Raw genomic sequence first — 21568 nt, 5'->3', positions numbered from 1 at the left:
TCTTCTGCCCATTTTTTGACTGGATTATTTACTTTGTTTTTGTTGAATCTCATCAGCTTTGTATCAATGGGGATATAAAAAGTGTGGTCTCAAACTAGAGCTTCACTTACAGTACAGGTTGCTTTCTTTTAGCTCCTAAACCTGAGTGTTTCCAGAGGGCCCAGTGATCACAAAACTGTACTTTCAATTGCTCAGTAAATTAAAAGGTGAAAACAAAACCAATGTAATTTATACTTCAAATTTACATGCTCTTTCAGAATTGACTACACTGGGTGTCTGGTCCCCAAATGTATCTCTAGATGCCCAAAGGCTCATAATGGTTCATGGAAGGTGAAGACGAGGTGGGGCCATCTTCCTCTCCCGGCTCTGTTAAAAAAGAAAAGGGGGACTGATGAGTCCCTTTCTTTTAATTTACTGAGTTCCTTTTAATTTACTGAGCTATTTAAAGTACAGTTTTGTGATCACTGGGCCCTCTGGAAACACTCAGGTTTAGGAGCTAAAAGAAAGCAACCTGTACTGTAAGTGAAGCTCTAGTTTAAGACCACACTTTTTACATCGCCATTGATAAAGTTTCCTCTAGCAAGCTGAGCAGCAAAGAGAAAAGACAATGGAAAAATAGTCACCCTCAGGAAGACAGTTGTGATTAAGGTTCTGGCATAGAACAAGGGGAAGAAACTTGGGCTGCAGTGCGGCAGGTTTAGTTCCTCAGTGGTCCCTATCCCACCATTTCCCCTGCAGGGGACTCTTCCCAGAAGCATGGTCAGTCCTTGTTCCACGAGGCACGACCGCCTGCCATTACTCCCAGGGACCTACTTAGGGAACTTGCAATTCCCACCTCCACAAGTCTTGGCCCTATGCACCTGGAGACCCTGCTTCCCAAAGGGGAAGCACAGGACATGTTGCCTCCTGGAACCAAGGTTGTTGCCTGGCCAAGAAAAGCCACCACCTGGTGATTGACACCGACCATCAAGTGAAGATAGGGTTGCTGTCACCAGTGGTGCGGGGAGGGATTCCCAACTTTTTCAATGAATGACTTTGTTGTGCACCCCATGGATCCTTTCTGGAATCTTCTGATACTCTGCAGTTTTGATGGTAAACAGACAGGTGTGGGACCCCTGGGCGGAAAACAGCCTGGTGACCTTGTGACTCAAACACCCCAGGGATGAGGGTCTAGATTACAACTAGTAGAGGTGCTAGGTAAGGACAAGGGGAGTCCAGAATGAATAGCAAAGGAGGCAGACAGTGATTGTCAGCTGCAGCTCCAAACCAAGCCAGAGGCCTGGAATATTATTTCCCACTAATCTTTCCCATCTAAGTTTCCCTCACTGGTATTCTGGAAAGCTTTTCTCCAAACTTGGGCCTCCCCTGGTGGCACACGCAGTTGAGCACAGCGCTGTGAAGCTGTCCACAGCCTCTGCTGTGCTGGTTCGATCCCGGCCGGCTGGCGAGGGTCCCACGTGGTGCAGCAGACCTCTCCTGTCTCGCCTGCTGCTTCCCTCAGCAGTGTATTTCAGTCAGTCTGCCTGTTCTGTTCCATGCTCTGTCTCTGGTGAATCCTCTCACCCTCCCGCGAACCTGGCCTGTACCCTGGTTCTTGTATAAATAAATAAAAATCTTTAAAAAAAAAAAAAAAAAAGCTTTTCTCCAAACTTACATGACACACTGTTCTGTGACAAAGGGTAGACTGCGGTGATCACACTCAGATCCCCCTTCATATGCCCATGGCTGCTGATGAGCATGGTGGGGCTCAGCCTGCAGATGTTAGTCCTCTGCAGAGCTGCCTCACACACATCCCAGGATGGCCCACGACTGATGTGAGGGTATTAATGCCCAGTTCTCTCATTGCAATGCTGTCAAACCCAAGTTGAAATGGCCACAGCCTCCTCTGGATCTGTATCACAGCTTGACACTCCTCTTGGGCCATTCCTGTTTGCTTACTTCTGTTTCCATGCTGAAAGCAAAACATTGTGAATAGTTTACACTTGAATTTGCATCCTTTTCCAGAGTTTAGACTAGACTGGGACTCTGGTCACCTAATATGTCCCCAAATGCCCAAGGGCTGACAATGGCTCCTGGAAGGTGGAAGTCACCTTCATCACCCAGTTCTGTTGAAAAAGAAAGGGAGTTAAACTAATCTTATCCTGCATCCACTCTAATAATCATTTCTAGCGCCTGAGATTTCCCCCCCCCTAGTTTGGGGATCTAGGTATCTGAGTATCAACTTTTTGGCAATAAAAGCCAAAACTGAAGACTTTTTTTTAAGGTGACACAAGATTTGAGAAGTTCCAGCCACTTTCAGGAAGGACAACAGCAATAAAAAATTTATGTAGCACTGCTCAAGGTGATGGCTTTTTTGGTCAAAAGTTGCCAAATGGCACTTTATTTTCTTTTCAACATTCTGCTCTGCATCTTCCTTGGGCCTTTTACCCAGATACTGAAACGCCCTGTGCTGGTGCAGACCATGCAATGCAGGCCCTCAAGTTCTCCTTCTCCACGGTGAGCCTGGCTTTCTCCTTGTAGACATTTTGTATGGTGCTTTCTCCCTTCTTGGGGCTGCAGGCTTTGTGGGGAAGAGGATGCACCTGGGCCTTCACTGATGTAGGGGACTAGTTGCACCTCCTGGAATCCACCGAGATCCAAATAGTCTGGGTCACGTCCTTGTGAATGCTGGCCCCTTAATTCTTCCAGGCTAAAGCCCCTGCTGGCATGCACCTTGGTACGATGCCAGGCAGGATAGGGCTATTTGCCAGATGCCAGCCGATGCGGGGTACCTTAGCTTGCAGGGCCTTGCCTCAGCGTTTCTTCCTTTCCAGCTGGTTGAACCACTGCCAGCGCTTGTGGAAACAGGGTTTTAGGATCATGCCATTCTGCCTGGGTACCACAGCTGCTGCTACAGGCCTCCTCTGAGGGAGACTGGCCAGCAGAAAGGTCCATGATGGTTAATTTGATGGGGAGAATATTCACTTCAATGTAGGTACTAAGATGAATTAAATTCACATCATGTTATTTAAGAGTCGAGACCATTAGCACCATAAAAGTTGTACTTTATTTACAGAACTTCTTACAAAGTAGATTTTATACACTGGGTAGGCTGACAATAAAACTGTTAGTCCCCTAAGATAGCTGATGAAATATCACATTCCCTGTTCTTTCATGATATAGCAACATTATTTTTTATAAAATTAAAAGAATTTAAAGGTTACTCTGAGCACTTACTAATCAATAAAATGATGGAAAATCTTATTACAAGCAAATAAACAAAACACCAGTGAAAATGTCACTAGAATGAACCTTTATGAAAACAGTAAACATTCTTTTCAATAGGTTTACTTTATATTCACAATGCAGCAGTTATCACCATAAAAAAATTCAGTAACTAGAAATTTCTTTCCCATTGGATTTTTTCTAAAATAAAAAAACAATCAATGAAATATGAAAAAAAAGATTAATCTGGAAGCCTCTGTAGGGGTCCAGCTTCAGTACAATGGCACTTTCCCGTTCTTTGCTTTTATATAAAGTACTTCATTTAGCCACTCTGGAAGAATTTATTTTCCTGATATCAACTTGGCTCAGAATCAATGTCCCATTTTTGAATTTTCCAACCTGTCCGATCCGTCCACTCGACAAAATACTGGGAGCTGATTTCTTCTTTTTGGATTTCCTGCATTTGAAAAGCAAGAACAGTATCACTGTCAAGCTTACAAAGAAGAATGACAGCACCATGCATGGTGCCCTGCCCAGCTGGAGTGCCTCTGGTCTTCCTGTGGTCCCTGAGACATGCTGACGGCCTCCTTGCCCCAGAGCTTCTGCACTGGTTTCATCTATGTGAAGTGTTCTGCTGTCAGATCTTTTTTGGATGTACCCTCCTCTTCATCCAGTTCTCAACCCAGATGTCACCCCTTAAAGTGACATCCCAGCTCAGTCCTGAGATTGTCTTTCATGACACTCTATGTCAACCTTGTCACATAGCCATCAGTATCTAACAACCCCTTATCTATCTAATTTGGTGTGCTTCCCTTACTACTATGTTGTCTCGTCAAGGGCAGGGATACCCTCAGTGTGATCATGGCCAGGTTCCCAACACCTAAGACATCTGTGTGCCTGTCACATATGGGCTGTTAATAGACAGACATACAAGGCCAGAACAACCACCTGCTGGCATGTACAAGTTCACTAGGAATCCAAGAAAAGGTTAACACAGGATCGATCACATACTGGGGCACAAGACAAACATCAACAGATACACCAAGATTGAAATCATATCAACCATCTTTTCTGACCATGAAGGCATCAAACTAGAAATAAACCATAAAAAGAAGGCAAGGAACTTTCCTACCTCATGGAGATTAAAAACCACACTACTGGAAGACCATTGGACTAATGAGGAGATCAAAGAAGAAATTAAAAAATTTTTTGAACTGAACGACAAGGAGGACACTAATATCCTAAATGTATGGGATGCAGCAAAAGCAGTAATAAGAGGAAAATATATAGCAATAGAAGCTCACATCAAGAAACAAGAAAGAACGCAAAGAAACAACCTCATCTCGAAGCTCAAAGATCTAGAAAAAGAACAACAAAAAAACCCCAAAACCAGTAGAAGAAAAGAAATAATAAAAACCAAAGCAGAAATAAATGAAATTGAAACTAAAAAAACAATCCAAAAGATCAATGAAACCAAGAGCTGGTTTTTTGAAAAAATCAATAAAATAGACAAACCCCTAGCCAGGCTCACAAAGGAAAAAAGGGAGAAAGCACAAATAAACAGGATCATCAATGAAAGAGGAGAAATCACAACGGACACAGCAGAAATCAAAAGAATAATCAGTAACTACTATGAACAGTTATATGGAAACAAGTTTAACAATCTAGAGGAGATGGACAAATTCCTACAACTCTACAATCACCCAAAGCTAGATAAAGAAGAAATAGAACACCTAAACAGACCAATTACAATTAGCGAAATTGAAATGGTAATCAAAAACCTCCCCAAAAACAAAAGCCCAGGACCTGATGGATTTACAAATGAATTCTACCAAACATTCAGAGACGAATTAGTGCCTATCCTTCACAAACTCTTCCAAAAAATTGAGAAGGAAGGGACAATACCAAACACGTTTTATGAAGCCAACATTACACTAATACCAAAACCGAACAAGGACAACACAAAAAAGGAAAACTACAGGCCAATCTCCCTAATGAACACTGATGCAAAAATCCTCAATAAAATTTTAGCTATCAGAATCCAACAATGTATCCATAAGATAATTCACCACGACCAAGTTGGATTCATTCCAGGGGCACAAGGATGGTTTAACATCCGAAAATCAATCAACGTTATCCAACACATCAACAAAAAGAAATATAAAAACCATATGATAATATCAATAGATGCTGAGAAAGCTTTCGACAAAGTGCAACACCCATTCATGATAAAAGCCCTTGAAATTCTGGGGATACAAGGAACATACCTCAACATCATAAAGGCCATCTATGACAAGCCAACAGCCAGTATCATTCTCAATGGTGAAAAGCTGAAAGCAATTCCATTAAGATCTGGAACAAGACAAGGATGTCCACTCTCACCATTGCTTTTCAATATAATACTGGAAGTCCTAGCCAGGGCAATAAGACAAGAGAAAGACATCCAAGGAATCCAAATAGGAAAAGAAGAAGTCAAACTATCACTATTTGCAGACGATATGATATTATACATAGAGAACCCCAAAAACTCCACAGAAAAGCTAATTCAACTCATCAATCAGTTCAGTAAAGTGGCAGGATACAAAATCAACACGCAAAAGTCAGTAGCCTTCCTATACACAAACAATAAATCTGAAGAAGAAGAAATCAAAAAGACCATCCCTTTTGTTATTGAAACAAAAAAAAATCAAATATTTGGGAATAAATCTAACAAAAGAGGTAAAGGACCTATACAAAGAAAACTATAAAACACTGTTAAAAGAAATAGAAGAAGACACAAAGAAATGGAGAGACATCCCCTGCTCATGGATTGGAAGAATAAACATTATTAAAATGGCCATCCTACCAAAAGCAATATACAGATTCAATGCTATTCCAATCAAAATTTCAATGTCATTCTTCAAAGAAATAGAACAATTATTGATGAAATTCATATGGAATCACCAAAAACCCCGAATAGCCAAAGCTCTCCTGAAAAAAAAAGAAGGGAATGGAGGCATCAGACTCCCAGACTTCAAACTATACTACAAAGCCATAATCATCAAAACTGCATGGTATTGGAACAAGAACAGACATACAGACCAATGGAATCGAATAGAAAATCCAGAAATAAACCCACAGATTTATGGTCAACTAATCTTTGACAAAGGAGCAAAGAATATGCATTGGAGCAAAGAAAGTTTGTTCAATAAATGGTGCTGGGAAAACTGGGTCGCTACATGCAAAAGAATGAAGCTTGACCACCACCTCACACCATACACAAAAATCAACTCAAAATGGATTAAAGAACTAGACATAAGACCTGAAACCATAAAATATATAGAAGGAAATATAGGCGAAACACTACGTGATTTGCACATCAAAGACATCTTTACAGACACATCACCCAAAGCAGTGATAGTGAAGGCAAAGATAAACAGCTGGGACTACATCAAATTAAAGAGCTTTTGCACAGCAAAAGAGACAATAACAAAAACAAAGAGAAACCCCACCAACTGGGAGAACATTTTTGCACCCAACACTAATGATAAAGGACTGATCACAAAAATCTGCAAAGAGCTGATGAGACTCAACAACAACAAAGAAAATAATCCAGTCAAAAAATGGGCAGAAGAGCTTAAAAGAAACTTCTCTGAAGAGGAAATGCAAATGGCCAACAGGCATATGAAAAAATGTTCAACATCACTTGTCATCAGGGAAATGCAAATCAAAACTACCATGAGATACCATCTTACACCAGTGAGAATGGCACATATTAAAAAAACTAGCAACAACAAATGTTGGCGAGGGTGTGGAGAAAAAGGAACTCTTCTGCACTGTTGGTGGGAGTGCAAACTGGTCCAACCACTGTGGAAAGCTGTATGGAGATTTCTGGACCTACTAAACATAGAGCTTCCATATGATCCAGCAATTCCACTCCTAGGTATTTACCCAAAGGACACAGAAACATCAATTCCAAAGAACACCTGCACCCCTATGTTTATAGCAGCACTGTTTACAATAGCTAAGCTTTGGAAACAACCCAAATGCCCAAAAATAGATGACTGGATCAAGAAGATGTGGTACATATATACCATGGAATATTACTCAGCATTCAAAAAAGATAAACACATGCAATTTGCAGCAACATGGATGGCGCTGGAAGGGATCATGCTCAGCGAAATAAGCCAAAAAGAAAAAGAAAAATACCGGATGGTCTCACTCATAGCAGGAATCTAGAAAACTTAAATAAGGGACCAGGAAAATGAATAACTATAAGAAAGTGAAAATCAAAATCAACAAAAAACTATGAACCAGAGACACTTTTAGGGGGGCGGGGGTGGGAGGGGAGGGATTGGGGTCAGAATGGGGGGGCTGCAATTGTATGGGGAATATAACAATAAAATTTATTAAAAAAAAAAAAATGCAAAAAAAAAAAAAAAAAAAAAAAAAAAGGTTAACACAAAAGGAGTCAATTTTGAAACAGTAATTTGAGCAGAACAAAAGCTAAGCAACAAGTATGAAGCAACAAAATCAATGCCCCATTACTTAAATCAAATGTTATGCCTCATTTGGCAGTTGGCAGGCCCAGGCTGTGCTCTCCTATCAGTAGGCTCTCTTATGAGCAAGCAGAAGTCTTTTGTGGGAAATGCCCATCTCAGCTTTTCCATGTGTCACTGGAGGTGTCTGGTCTTTGAAAATGGGAGACTGGAGAAGGTTCCTAATTCAGTTCAATCTTGGACAATTTACTAAATTGTGTCTTCCCATAAAGGACTTGATTAGGAAATAAGAGAAACAGTGAAGCCCCTATAGGCGAGATCATGTTATCAATCAAGGTATTATTTTCAGCACTAATTAACAAGTTTACCCAGATCATTCTACCCCAATATCTGATGGTTATCACTCACCTGTCTTCCTGCCCTTTCCTCTTCTTTTTCTTGAAAAAATCTGTGTCCTGGGCCTGGTTTCAGAATTTAAGATATATATGTGTCAGTAACTGAGGATGGAGACTCACACAACAAAAGGCTTGTGACCAGAAGCCACAGAGATGCTATTTATGTTTTACATTTTTCTCAAGAAGGCATATTAACAATAACTCCAAGTTTCATCCAAAAATTCTTTTAAGAATGTGAAAGTCCATAGCAGAGAGAAAAGTCAAATCTTCCATTCTGGGTGAAAGGAAGGTATAACAGCTATTCCCCTAGTGATTTTGCATAGGACTTTGTGTTCTATACAACACAAAATGCAGAAAAATGACTGGGTGCAGAAAAAAGGTCAAAGCAGCTTACATGATCCAAACAGGACTTTCAAAGTAAACCTTACTAGATGCAGCTGACTTGAAGAAGTGGAAAGGATTGGATCATTTAACTCTTGATCCTGTTGTCACTTAAACTGCTTCCCCAGTAGCAGGGCAACATTCATTCCATTGTGGCAAACTGCAACCATCTTTCTGTTTTAGTTTAATAAAGAAAAGACTATTACACTTACCATTTTCTTTTCCTCGTTCTTTGCTGCCTTTTTTTCTTTAATTTGCTCCTGTAAAACCTTGTAATTCACATAACTATTTTTGGGAGGCTGAAATGAAAGAAAAAGGAGACATACCATAATTTTTTTTCTTTTGTAAAATTTCCCAATGACCCCTACCCTGACTTGCCACGGGCTCTCCCCATTTCTGGGCCCTATTTGGTGATGGAAGAGAGGAGCAGCCCCTCACCTTCGCACCCAGCATAATGGCACGCTCCCGTTCCAGGACTCTTTCCTTTCCTTTTCCATAACCCATGATCCCAAAACGGTGCACTTCCAAGCGAGCCTGTAAACACAGAGCAGAATCAGACCCAAGAGCATTCCCAAACATCCACAAGAGAAATACATCCCTAGTAGCCAGGCACTCAGACACCAAATGATATAAGTCAGATATTATACTTCTATGTCTTCTCACAACCTGCAGTGTAGACACAACTAGCAAGAATTCTGTTATCTAGTGCTTTAAGGAGCTTTGCGGAGGTCTCTTACCACAATGTTACCATAATTTACCCACATTGTTCTCCCGGGTTTAATTTGAACAGTTGAAGTAAAGAGTTCTATTTGCACAAATTAGTGACAGAATGAGGATTAAATACCGAATTCTGCAGTACTTTAGGATGTTCTCAAAAACAAGCTGTTACCTAAAAGGCAGTAAGTTCTACTTGACCGTACCTCATTTCAGCCTTCAGAGCTATTCACACTTAGAAACAATCACAGCAGTTTCAAACACAGATACTGTTTTTTCTTTAAAAAGAAATTGTAGAAGAGAAAAAGTCAAGGATACATCCTCTTAGAAGCTCGATTACTGGTTTTTTTTCCTCATGCATTTTAAAACCCATTTGCAATCACAAAATACATGTATCTCTCCTTCTCTTACCACTGTCATCAGCATTGCAGTCACAAAACCACTGTTTTAAATGACTGCATGATATTCAAACAAGTAAATGTGGTGTGATTTGTTTAATCATTTCCCTAACCATGGATATGTAAATATATGTTGTTGTTTTTGTTATTACGAAGCTGAAAAATCAACAATTTCAAAATACATACCTTTTCTAAGTTAAACTCTTGTATATTCTCATCTTTCTGGAGGACATTAGTTTTGGTCTGAAAAGAAAAAAAAATCCTTACTAAGATCATCTGTTACTGTATCATTATAGCAACTTTCAATCACAAAGTAGACATGTTTTAAAATGCCTCAAAACTGGCCCAGAAGCCTGAATACTAAACAACAACACAAGCATGTTGCTCAAATGCCTAATTCATAGTTAATGAAAGAAAAACAGAAAAATTCTAAGGTCTCAAAGAAAAGATTTGTGAAAAGTTAGGAAAAAAAAAAGATAGCCAGACAGAGAGATCAGTGGACCTATGTCTGTATCTCAAGTGCCACATACAGAGAAAATTCTGTTTTGAAGGGGGTTTAGAAAAGATAGCTGTTTGAGCAGGAATTTTACAGTGTAGAAAATGTATTTAAAATAATTATTTCCTGCTTTTCTAACCCATCCAACAATTTGAAAAATGGTTAATAAAATTGACTGTAGTTGAGTACTTCTTCAGGAAGATCACGTTTCTAGAAATGGTGGTAATGTGGCAGTTTATAATTCCCAATAGGAAATGAAACAAATGCTTTCAAAATATATGACTCTACGTCATTATATCCCCTGCCTGTGGTTACCAACCCCAAGCACTGATCAAAAGCTAGAGATCTTAAGGAAAGTGGATTGTCAAATCTGGCCAAGAGTGGTCACTCCTCAACCCTCACCCCCAAAACTGGACCAACAAAAAACTGTAAAGGCAGTGCCATTTCTAGAAAAGGCACTGTATGCCTTGCAAGACCATGGTGAAGGAAGTTGGTGAACCCTAAGCAGCCAAGAAGCTGCTACCAGGGTGGAGAGTCCTGCTCAGCAGGGTGGGGCTCATGATGGGTTAAGCCCAGGGAAGTTCCATGCTCCCTGCAGTCTCTTATCTCCTACTTTTCCCTTCTCCAAATGGGAGTTAAACTTTATCTTATCCTGTTTCTTCCCCCACCACTATACTTGGGTCATGTGGGTCAGTCACTGAATGTTTTCACCAATGAGGGCTTCTGTTTCCACAAGGGGCCTGTATTAACCCCACAGGGGTTATTAGGAGGAAATAGGATAAGACACTATGTGCAGGCAGCACAGGTCCAGTAAACAGAAAGACATGACCGATTCAGTGACTAAGAATCAACAAGCTCTCACTGCTCATGTGCTCACAGATGGGACACTGTGGGACACTAACGGATGGACCACGTGCTTATGGTAACAGAGGGTGGGGTGTCAAGCTCTACACATATGCCCTGACTCTGCTGCTAGTCACAATAAATGCATTTTCCATATTACTTTATCAAGATTCCTAACTCTTACAATGCTTACTATTTTCTTCAGACAAATCATATTTCACATTCAAATGCCTTAATTAATGTGATGGTATAGCACAGGGGACACAATGAGGGCACTAGCCATTTATCTACCCTGGAAAAGTCTTACTTCCTTTGCCATGACTAGAAAATTTTTTCTAGGAAAACCAGATTTCTATCTGGTGAGGTCACAGATGCCCTCCACTGACCTGTTACTAGACGATCAGCACAAGGAGTGATTTAAAGAGGATCTAACCATGTTGCTGCAAATTGCATGTGCTTATCTTTTTTGAATGCTGAGTAATATTCCATGGTATATATGTACCACATCTTCTTGATCCAGTCATCTATTTTTGGGCATTTGGGTTGTTTCCAAAGCTTAGCTATTTTAAATAGTGCTGCTATAAACACAGGGGTGCAGGTGCCCTTTGGAATTAATGTTTCTGTGTCCTTTGGGTAACTAGGAGTGGAACTGCTGGATCATATGGAAGCTCTATCTTTAGTAGGTTGAGGAATCTCCACACAGCTTTCCATAGTGGTTGGAGCTGGAAGAGATCATGCTCAGTGAAATAAGCCAGAAAGAAAAAGAAAAATACCAGATGGTCTCACTCATAGCAGGAATCTAGAAAACCTAAATAAGGGACCAGGAAAAAGAGTAACAGTAAGAAAGAAAAAATCAAAATCAACAAACAACTATGAACCAGAGACACACTATGGGGGTGGGGGGCGGCGGGGAAAGGGGAGATTGGGGTCAAAATAAGGAGGTTGCAATTGTATGGGGAATATAAAAATAAAATTTAAAAAAAAATAAAAAGGATCTAAGCACTGTAATTAAATTCTTGGCCAACTGTGAGGCTAAAATCCCTGGGTCCTAGAGAGAAACCAGCCCGCAGAAGAGGGGGGCACAGCCCCTAATATCCCTGCTTTCCCCAACACAGGCCCCAAGGAATACCTAGTCCTTGCACCAGAGGCCTCGATTTATCCTTACTGTGGGACATCTGAGCTGAGGGGCTGTGCGCATCAAGGGTAGGGCAGGGTTCTTGGGTGGCAGCTATTATAGCTGCTGATGAGTTTGTGAGTAACTATTGATGTGTTTTGGAGAAAATGAATGGGTTCCAGATCCTTCTGGTCTGTAACAAAAGCAAACATTTGGAGAGAAAAACCTTTGGCTCATTATCTTCTGATCCTGAAACTATTAGCAAGACCCTACCACTCTCTAATATAAATTTTTATTTCATAGCTTTAACCCCCTTCAGTGCACTATTCACAATGTGTTCCTGGACTTAGAAATCATTGGCAATTTCCTGACTTCTTTCCCCTCACGCACTGTAGCAGGAGGCACTACTCTTAAAGGCCATATTAGATCATCTTTACTTCTACTCACACAGGAGAATGGGGCTTCACTGCCTACCTGAAATTAGGCAGGGCTACATGACCTTCTTTGGCAGAGGGGACGTATGCCTCTTCAAAATGGAGCTTTTAAGAGTCTTAATCAACTCCCCTTCTTCACTTAAGCAACTAGTGTTGGTGGAGCCCCTATTATCCTGGGTTGCTAAGTAAGGATGGGATAAACAGGGGACTCTGTCCCTGTCAATTTGGAGGGACATGGAATACAAAAAAAAAAAAAAATTAACTTTTGCCTTTAAACCAGTGAGATGTAACCATTGTTTGACCTATCCTGACTAATACAATCTTACCGTTCCACGTGGGCAAGAAAGAAATGTTTGGAAATTTTCAGGACTTGTATGCTTGACATTGAAAAAAGAAAAACACTATAAAAAGAAGGAACAGTTTGGGGGAAATGTGGTAGGAGGCACAGGAGATGAGCAGTCAGTTCACTGGACACAAGTGATCTAGTCTATGGACAGACATGCTGACCCAAAGTAGCCTCTTCTGCAGTGATTAGATTTTTATTCTATTAGTTACACTGTCCAATTAGAGTCAGTGAATAAACACCCTTTCTTTAAAATACAGGCAACTCTTATTGAGGGTACATGATTTCAGCTAGATTAGTGTCTTCCTAATACCTCACACCGAATCTACTTAAGAACAGGGGGTATGGTACGAAGCTGAGAGATGTGGGAACATGGAGGATTTCCAGGTAGAGCCCCTGTGGTGTGATCTAGATATTACAGAGATTTTAATAGCAGTAGGAACCAAGGGCAGTAGCTTGGGAAAATGTCTTTATGTCTAGTAAAGGTTCTAGGTCAGTGCACTAGAGTTACTGAAAGGACAAAGAGCCTAACCTAACCTGTATTCTTTCACTAGTGCTGTAGTTGGGCACATGGTTTTTAAGCCAGAAAGACTGGGTATGAACCTAAACTCTGCCGCTTACTTCACATCTATAGTCCTTTACCTGGAATCCTTAGAAATATTTAAAAAAATCTGAATTTTCTAAGTAACTCGAGTACACTGACCTAGAAGCTGTGAATATACTTAATATTACATACCGCTTCCAGTGCAGTCCATCTAGTAACCCATCATTAAGCACATTCATATTTCCATAGCCATGAAAATATGCACAATCAGGACAAATGGAACAAACAAAATTAATATTTTAAAGTGTATTTTTATATTTCTTTTTTTTGAAGATTTATTTATTTATACATACAAGAACTGGGGTATAGGCCAGAGGTACGGAAGGCAAGAGGATTCACCAGAGACAGAGTGGGAAGCAGAACAGGCAGATAGATCTACTGAAATACACTGCTGAGGGGAGCAGCGGGCGAGTCAGGAGAGGCCTGCTGCGCCATGTGGGTTGTTCCCTGGCCAGCCGGGGATGGAACCTATGCTGCAGAGTCTGTGGATAGCTTCACAGTGCTGTGCTTAACCCCTTGCACCACCAGGGAGGCCCAAACAAAATTAATTTTTAACCTCATATTGAAGTGAAAAATGTTTGAAGTTATGTTGAAACAAAGCCTCAATGTAGACAGAAAGTTTCGGGGAGTAACTGATAAACGTTCTCAAGGCCACACACCTAACTTACACCAGATAACTGCTTAGGAATTTCCTGCTTACTTCAAAGTGTAAATGTACCCTGCATAGGCAATAAATACTCTGTTAGCTAATTGCTCAGGGCTCAGACTTCGGAGAAAGATCTCCTCTGGGCCTGCCAGCATTAATAAAGATCTTCCCTTCTCCTCTCTAAGTGCTGCCTGGTTCCCTGAAGGAATTCTGCCATAACAGTATCAGTTCAGATCTGATTTTGCTGCAAAACAAAACTGTCGAACTTAAAAAAAAAACTAAAAAACCCAAACATCCAATTGGTGATTTCCAAGTTCTGGGGTTTTGGAATTGCAGATATGGGACTGTGGAATTAAGGTTTAAATGCAGCAAGTAATTTAACTTCTCTAAGGATCACACTCCTTTGTAAAATGCAGACAGATCCCATGAATTGTGAGATTGCAGTGAGATGATGAGTAATAGTTAATGAGTATAAATAATCATTTTAAGTATATAATAAGTGCCCCATAAATAGTCATACTGTTAGCAATTCAATACATGCTCAGAAGCAGCCTGAGCACCTCAGTCCAGACCACAGGATTGAAAAGTTCCTTCTGAACTACAACACATCGTCCGATTATTTCTACTATGTCTATCACTTTTTAATGTAGGCTAATGTTCATGAAACAGGGGCAGCAAATGTGTGTAAAAATGGATCAATGCCAAAGGGTGGACAAATTGTACTGATAATACTGTCATCATTTTAAATCACACATGACCAACTCTTTTAAGAACACAGGCATTTTCTTCCTCATAGGCAGTCTGGTACTCATTAAAGAGTGGGTTTATCTATTAATTCCTCAAATTATAAGTCCAGGCAATTCCATTTGGAACGCCACTCTAATAAATTCCTAATTCAGTCTCCTCATGTCTTTTACTAATTTATTTTTATTTTTATTTTTGCGTAGATGCACTGGAGTGTAGGTCAGAGGTGCATGGTATGAGAGGAATCACTAGAGACAGAGTGGGGAGCAGAACAGGCAAATTTTACTGAAATACACTGCTAAGAGGAACAGCGGGCAAGACAGGAGATGTCTGCTGTGCCATATGTGGATTAGCTCCCTGGCCAGGGATAGAACTCAGGCCAAAGCGGTGACAGTGCAGAGACTTAAACCCTAGGCCAACAGGGAAGCCCTCATGTCTCTTATTATTACCCATAATCAACCTATTTACTATACAAGGCCTAAGTGATCTTTTTGAAATACAAAATCACATCATGTTATGCCCTTACTTAAACTTTTTGGTGGTTCCTCACATATTATAAACTGAAATCCAAAGGCCTCACTACCGCCTACAAGACCAGGCAAGGGCTGGCCACAGCCTGTCTCTTCTACAGTTCACACCATTTGCCCCTCTGTTCTATTCCCACAAAGCTTCAAGCTTCTTGAACAATATCAGGCCTTTTCACACTTCAGGTCACTTGCAAGGATTACCTGGATTACTCTTCCCTGCTCCCTTTAACAGACCTGGTGTCACCTGTTGTCACCTCATCACCTTCCTCAAAGGATACTCTGGCTATTACTATCACAACCTTATCTCTTTCCTTCAGAGAGTTTATTACTCCCTTTAATAACACTATTAACTCACTTGGGGTTTGCTCAACTTCACCAGTAGACAGTCCACCCCACGAGGGTCAATCATTAGATCCTGTCCACTGCTGGATCTTCTGGAAAATAGTAGGTAACCAATTACTTGTGGAATATGTGAATGAATTAATAAATGATCTCTTTTCTACTATTTCCTGTCAAACTATTTCTATAGTCACTGCTTTATAAATGGGAAACTTCTAGGTCAGATAATTGGATTGTTACATAAATGGTCGCTAACTTTCCATAGCCCATTAAAGATCACCAATACCAATAGGGCTAGGGAGTAGGAGGGAGTCAGTCGCCATCCAACAAGCAATGCTCCAACACCAGCTGAACACTTGTGTCAATTCTGACACTATCCAGAGGTAGCATCATATCCCACAGATCAAGGGTTCAGTCCTACAAGACAGCCCTCCTTGTCAGATGCCAATCACAAGCCCAGGTTGCTATCTGTACTTCTGACCAACTGGTTATATATCAGAGGTTTCCACTACCCCACCTTTAGTTCAAGTAATTTGCCAGAGTTGCTCATGTAACTCAGGAAACCCATTTATTTAAAAAGATCCAGATTATTATAAAAGTATATAACTAAGGAATAGTCAGGTTGGAAGAGGTACACAGAGTAAGACATGGGGAAAGGGCATGACCCCTCTATGCCCTCACAGAGCACCAACAAGTGTTCACCCACCTAGAAGCCCGCTGAACCTGTCTTTTCAAAGGCTTCATTATATAGGATGGATTAAATCACTGGAATACAGCAAGTGGTTCAACCTCCAACCCCTGGAAGCAGGGAGGTGCTAAAAGTTCCAACCCACTAATCCCAAAGGTGGTCCTTCCACATGCCCACATCCTTAATATCTCCAAGAGTCATTTCATCAGCATGATGAAAGACACGTTTACCGTTCTCATTTCTTATGAAATTGCAAGGGTTTTAAGCCCTTTCTGCCAGAAATAGGACAAGGAAAAAATATGTATTTCCTATTACGAATCACCGTATCACATCCATGAAAACCAATTTCAATACACAACACAATTTAATAACAGTATCCATAGCACAAGTGTAAACTCTGGGTAAAGCAGGTCATCTCCTGGATGGAGGCAGGTCAGCTGGATTTTGTCCAGCTCACCAGCACCTCTTCATTTCTCCATGTTCTTCAATTTGACAAGCTGATTCCATGATTATGAGCAGAGGCCATCATTATTTTATGATATTGCTGATTCCATGACTGTGTGAGATGTCCACTTCAGCAGGGGCCACAGCTGTATTTTACTATGTTACACAAACTCTTAGCATAGCATTATTTATCCTAAGTATCCCATCTGACTCGTCTTTATGTGCTCCCTATGGCCAAGATGTGCCAAAATAACTAGCGCGATATGCATTGGGATTTATTTACATATTCTAAAATCTTCTCATGGCCATATGTGTTTTTATTATGTCCATAGTCTGTCTCTTTCGCTAGACACATTCACATTTTCAAAGGATAAATTTTAAAAGGAAGAGAGGGTAGAACACCAAGACAATTAAAACAATGCATTCAGGTCAGGAAGTCCAAAATGTAGAACGAGCTTTGGTTCCTGAGAAGAACCAACTACATGGAAAATGGACTTATTTGGAATAGGAAAAAAAAAGCTACAATTCAACTGCCTGCTGTGTGCATTCTATTACTGAGAGACAGGGAAATGTAGACTTATTCAATGCCAACTTTTATGTCATTTCTATTAAAAAGAAAATGTTCCATTCCAGAAAGAGGAAACTGAAGCTAGAGACATTTGAGGAAACCAGGGAGGTACCTAGATACTTTATGTTATCAAATTTGCAAAACAGAATTATAGTGCAAAGTAGTGTGTTCCAACCTTTTTAACATCATGTCACACACAAAAAATACTAATATTTGCATGATATGCTACAATACACTGTGGTAATATTAATAATTGTTAGCTTCAATGTGGTACCAGACCCCACCACCCCATTTGTGCCTGAGCTAAGTCAGCACTGGACCACCAACCCACATGGATCACAGCAAAGGTGATACCCCCCCCCCACACCCATTACCCATGCCTGGACAAAGTTCAATGACAGCCCCCCGCCACCCCCCAGCCTGAATGCCCACCAGGCCTGCTGTGCCCAAAAGGTCCACTTATGCCTGCAAGGCCTGCAGCAAGGCCCCAGTTAAATAATCCCAGCCACACAAAAGCTGGCTAGCTAAAGGACCACCCCCCAGCAGCTAGCAATCCTCTTGGAGTCTTGGGTTGCTGCTGGCACTGCACACTTCTTTCCACCCAGTGTACACCAACATGACAGGGAGTCATGTTGCACCAGCATGTGCACCAGCACATGTGCTGCATGTCCACCAGCACCCACTCAGTACAATTTAGTCCAGGGCCAGAAAGAGGGCCAGCAAATCCTGAAATATGACCATAAAGGAACCTTGAATAGTCAAAACAATCCTCAGAAAAAAGAATAAACATGTAAGGTTTCATACTCCCTGACTCAATACTACAAAGTCTTTGTCCACTTTACACTGTATCCTTTTGCTGTCATAATCGTAAGTGTAGCTATCACCACATACATAAAAAGCAATTACCTTGGGGTTCTCTTCTTGACCCAGCTTCTGTTTTCTTTTTTTATTTCTGCTGTGAAATTCTACCACTTCTACTCGCTTCCTGTCATTCTTCAGGGGAGAGGAAGATGCTTCGACACCAGGGCCTGCAGATCCTGAAAGGAAGTCAGCGGGGGTTTCAGCAGCAGGAGCACACTGCAGCTCCTCTTTGAGTTCCTTGAAGAAGCTGGAAGCATGCTTCCTCTGGCCTCTTACAAGAGTTCCAGATGGGGGAGTTGTTTCTGCCACCAAGGTCGCTGGGGTCCCTACATCTCTCTTCTTGTTTTCTCTTTTCTTTCTAATCCTTTTCTGTTCGGTCTCATCTTCTGTTTCTCCTGTTTGTTTAAATCCAGAAAGGAAAAATAAATATCTTAAATCTTAGCTATCACCAATATCCAATCACTTGTACTTGCACTTGTACATATGCTACAAACACCCAGATACAAAGAAAAAGATTGGTTTTTCTTCAAATAGGATTATATTTGTACAATTTTCTGAATCTAAAATTCAAAGACATTTTCCTATGTCCAAACAAGAAATGTTATGGCAAGAGCTTCAGGGACAGGTAATCCCAGTTGGCTTATGCTTTATACTAAAAATGTTCCGACACTGCAGTCAGTGCCTTTTTCTAACACATTCTATGATGGTCTTACTATTTTACTATGGTCTTACTATTTTATTTCAGACATGAATTAAGATGAGCCTAAGACAACTGACTTAATTTGAATGTCTTTATTTTCTATTAAATCCCCATATCTCCTGTTTCACCTGTTAAAACTGACCAGTCTTCTGAAGGTTCTAACAAGAATTCTAAGTAACCCTAATTAATCATCCACTATACGAATATCAGAGTTCTCTAAGTATCATCTGTTTATAATAGCTTTTATTTGCTCTGCCTTTTATTCAATGAATACATGTTAAGAAAAATACACATTAAGTTGCTTAAACTTTGGCATTAGGGAATATTAAAAATGAGTAAATCCAGTTCATGCCTTCTGAGCTCCTAGCATAATTTCCAGCCTGTGTTGACATAAACTATATTTAGGATTTTGAATAGTCTTTTCCCCTAGATTTTAAACTTTTGAAGACCAGAGACTAAGTTTTCTGTTCTCCAATACTTCCAAGGGTACAGAGATGCTCTGTCTATAGTACAAGTCAATATAAGTGAAGGGAATGGAGCTAAACACTATGAAAATTGGAACTCGGGCTCTGAAAATTACTAAATTTCAGCAAGTTTTTGACCTCCAGTTCTTGTTTCTACATTTGGAATAATGGGGTTAATGGCACTATTTATTATATAGGGTTGTTGTGAATATTAAATGAGTAAATACACGACAAGTATGGTATATGGTATACCATACTTGGTATATGGTAAAGTCTAAATATTATTTTTATTGTTTAAGTGAGCCTAGAAGTTTAAGCAATGGCTCCAAAATAAAATACCTTTGCAACATCATGCTTCATAGGTAACATGTTTAATCCTTCAGGCCATGAGATTATCTTTGATGCAAGAACAAAGGATATGACTTTACCTGGGGCAAGTTCTGCAGAGTGTGTAAAACTGTCTGCCTACTGAAATACCAGTCCGATGCCAATCTTTAAGGATAAGCTTTTTTAATCCCTTTTTCCCAGTGAAGATAAAGGAGGAAGAGCCTAAGTCGGCAACTTTTGGAAGAAAGATTTTTGGGAAAAGCTTCATGTGAAAACGTCCTCTGAAGTCTTTGGCGAGGGGCAGCGAAGGATGAGGCCCCAACGTAACAAGGTGGCACCCTCGCACCAGGGTCAGGAGTGTATCCGGAGTGGACTGGAGGGGGGGGGGCCTTCCTTAAGGTCCAGGGGTTGGGGGTGGCAGGGAAGGTGGTTCTTTCCAGAGTCCCGAGTGCATCACCCCCGTTAACTCTGAAAGCCCTGATGCTTCCGACAAGCACCTAGATTGGTCCCTGCACCAGGGACCAGTCCCCAGATTTGATCCTACAAGGGTAACTCAAGAGAGCCCGACCGTGGGGGCGGGAGAAGGGTGATATCAGGCGTGTGCTCGGCCCAATATCAGAACCAGGTCCGAGAAGCTGAGGGGCGCTAGACGAGCAAGAACCTTGAGCCTGAAAGGGGAAGGCCGAAGAGTTCCGCAGGCGCAGTAGACCCTCGGCGCCTCCAGTCCTCTCTCCACGTGGGCTCCGACGCACCGCACTCACCAAAGTCGTAGAGGTTCTGGAGCAGGGTGTCCAGGAGCGCCTGAGAACCCGGAGGCGCAGAGGCCCCCTCTCCCGGCTCCTGCGCCATGACGGGGTCTGCCACCGCAGAACCAGGGCACACACAGCCAGAACCCCAGCCCCGCGGGGCCCAGGCTTCCGGGTTCCGACGGGCTGCGCGCGCGCCGCAGGTCTCCGCGCGGCTTCCGTCCCGATTAAGATGGCGGCGCCCGGGGTCCTCTGGTGCGGCCGCAGAGGGTGCCACCGCCCTAGGCGAGGTCGGGCCGCCCCGCGCCAAAGAACCGCCCCCAGCACCACCACCACCACGGCTTAGAGCAGAATCCCCAGACCCCGCCCGGGACGGCTGCTGCACCATGGATTCTTGCAGTTCATCTAACCCTCGTTTCTCCATCGGCTCCACTAGTCCCGGCGCTGTCGTGCTCCCGTACTCGGTAGGCGCCCGGGGGAACGAGGCCCGGGGCGGGGCCGCGAGAGAGGACCCCTTTCTCCGGGTCCCGGCTTCCTGCGGGCCACGACCCAGAGTTTAAAGACTGGGATCTGAGGCCGCGGAGGAGGGGGTAGGTGGTTGACTTGTTTCCAAGGCAACGGTGTATCGCTGAATGGGTGTCTGTGTGTAAGCTTTTACAAGTTTCTACCGGTGATGGTTCTCCTGGTACCTTTCCACTTGTCCCTTTCTCTTTCTTTCCATGAGGCGCTGGGCCTTCGGAAAGGCCCTGACATAGGATTGAGGGGTGAGAATCGGTGTGTCCCCATCTAAAAGGAGGGCGTATCCTTTTGGGCAAACCTGAGAAACCTGCAGGTCTAACCCTGCCAGAGATAACCTGTGACTCCCCGCTCCGCCCTTTTGCTGCTGTGATATTCTTGGGAGAAAAGTATTTGGCTTGTATGTAGAAGTAGAGTTTTTAAGACTTATTTTTTAATCGAGGAAGATTTGGAATTTCTGGGATTTTGCCTTCCATCCGTCATTATATTTTTCCCATAAGCTATTTTGGAGACAATTAATGCCACCCAACCTCTCTCCAGCTTACCTTACCACCCTCTCTCGCCTGGATTTTAACCATTATTATTCTGCTAACA

General features: G+C 41.8%; 2 protein-coding genes across 2 annotated transcripts in view; one reads left to right on the top strand and one right to left on the bottom strand.

Moving 5' to 3' along the window:
- Positions 1-3019: 3019 nt before the first annotated feature.
- Positions 3020-20846, bottom strand: CUNH1orf131 (chromosome unknown C1orf131 homolog). The gene is made up of 7 exons (XM_037509824.2): positions 20474-20846; positions 18267-18616; positions 9757-9813; positions 8897-8992; positions 8671-8757; positions 8091-8143; positions 3020-3661 (listed from the first exon to the last, which is right to left on the bottom strand). Exons 1-7 carry the CDS (start codon positions 20844-20846, stop codon positions 3523-3525), a joined length of 1155 nt encoding a protein of 384 aa, XP_037365721.1. The 3' UTR covers positions 3020-3522.
- Positions 20681-21568, top strand: part of GNPAT (glyceronephosphate O-acyltransferase) — a 32776-nt gene continuing 31888 nt past the window's right edge. The window contains exon 1 of the mRNA XM_037510427.2: positions 20681-20922. Within this exon, the coding sequence (XP_037366324.1) occupies positions 20845-20922 (78 nt within the window). The 5' untranslated portion in view covers positions 20681-20844. The remainder of the gene's footprint in view (positions 20923-21568) is intronic.

Source organism: Talpa occidentalis, unplaced genomic scaffold (assembly GCF_014898055.3).
Source record: "Talpa occidentalis isolate TD23 unplaced genomic scaffold, MPIMG_talOcc4v2.1 talOcc4.14, whole genome shotgun sequence".
NCBI classification, from domain to species: domain Eukaryota; kingdom Metazoa; phylum Chordata; class Mammalia; order Eulipotyphla; family Talpidae; genus Talpa; species Talpa occidentalis.
This window is presented reverse-complemented; position numbering and strand designations above follow the sequence as displayed.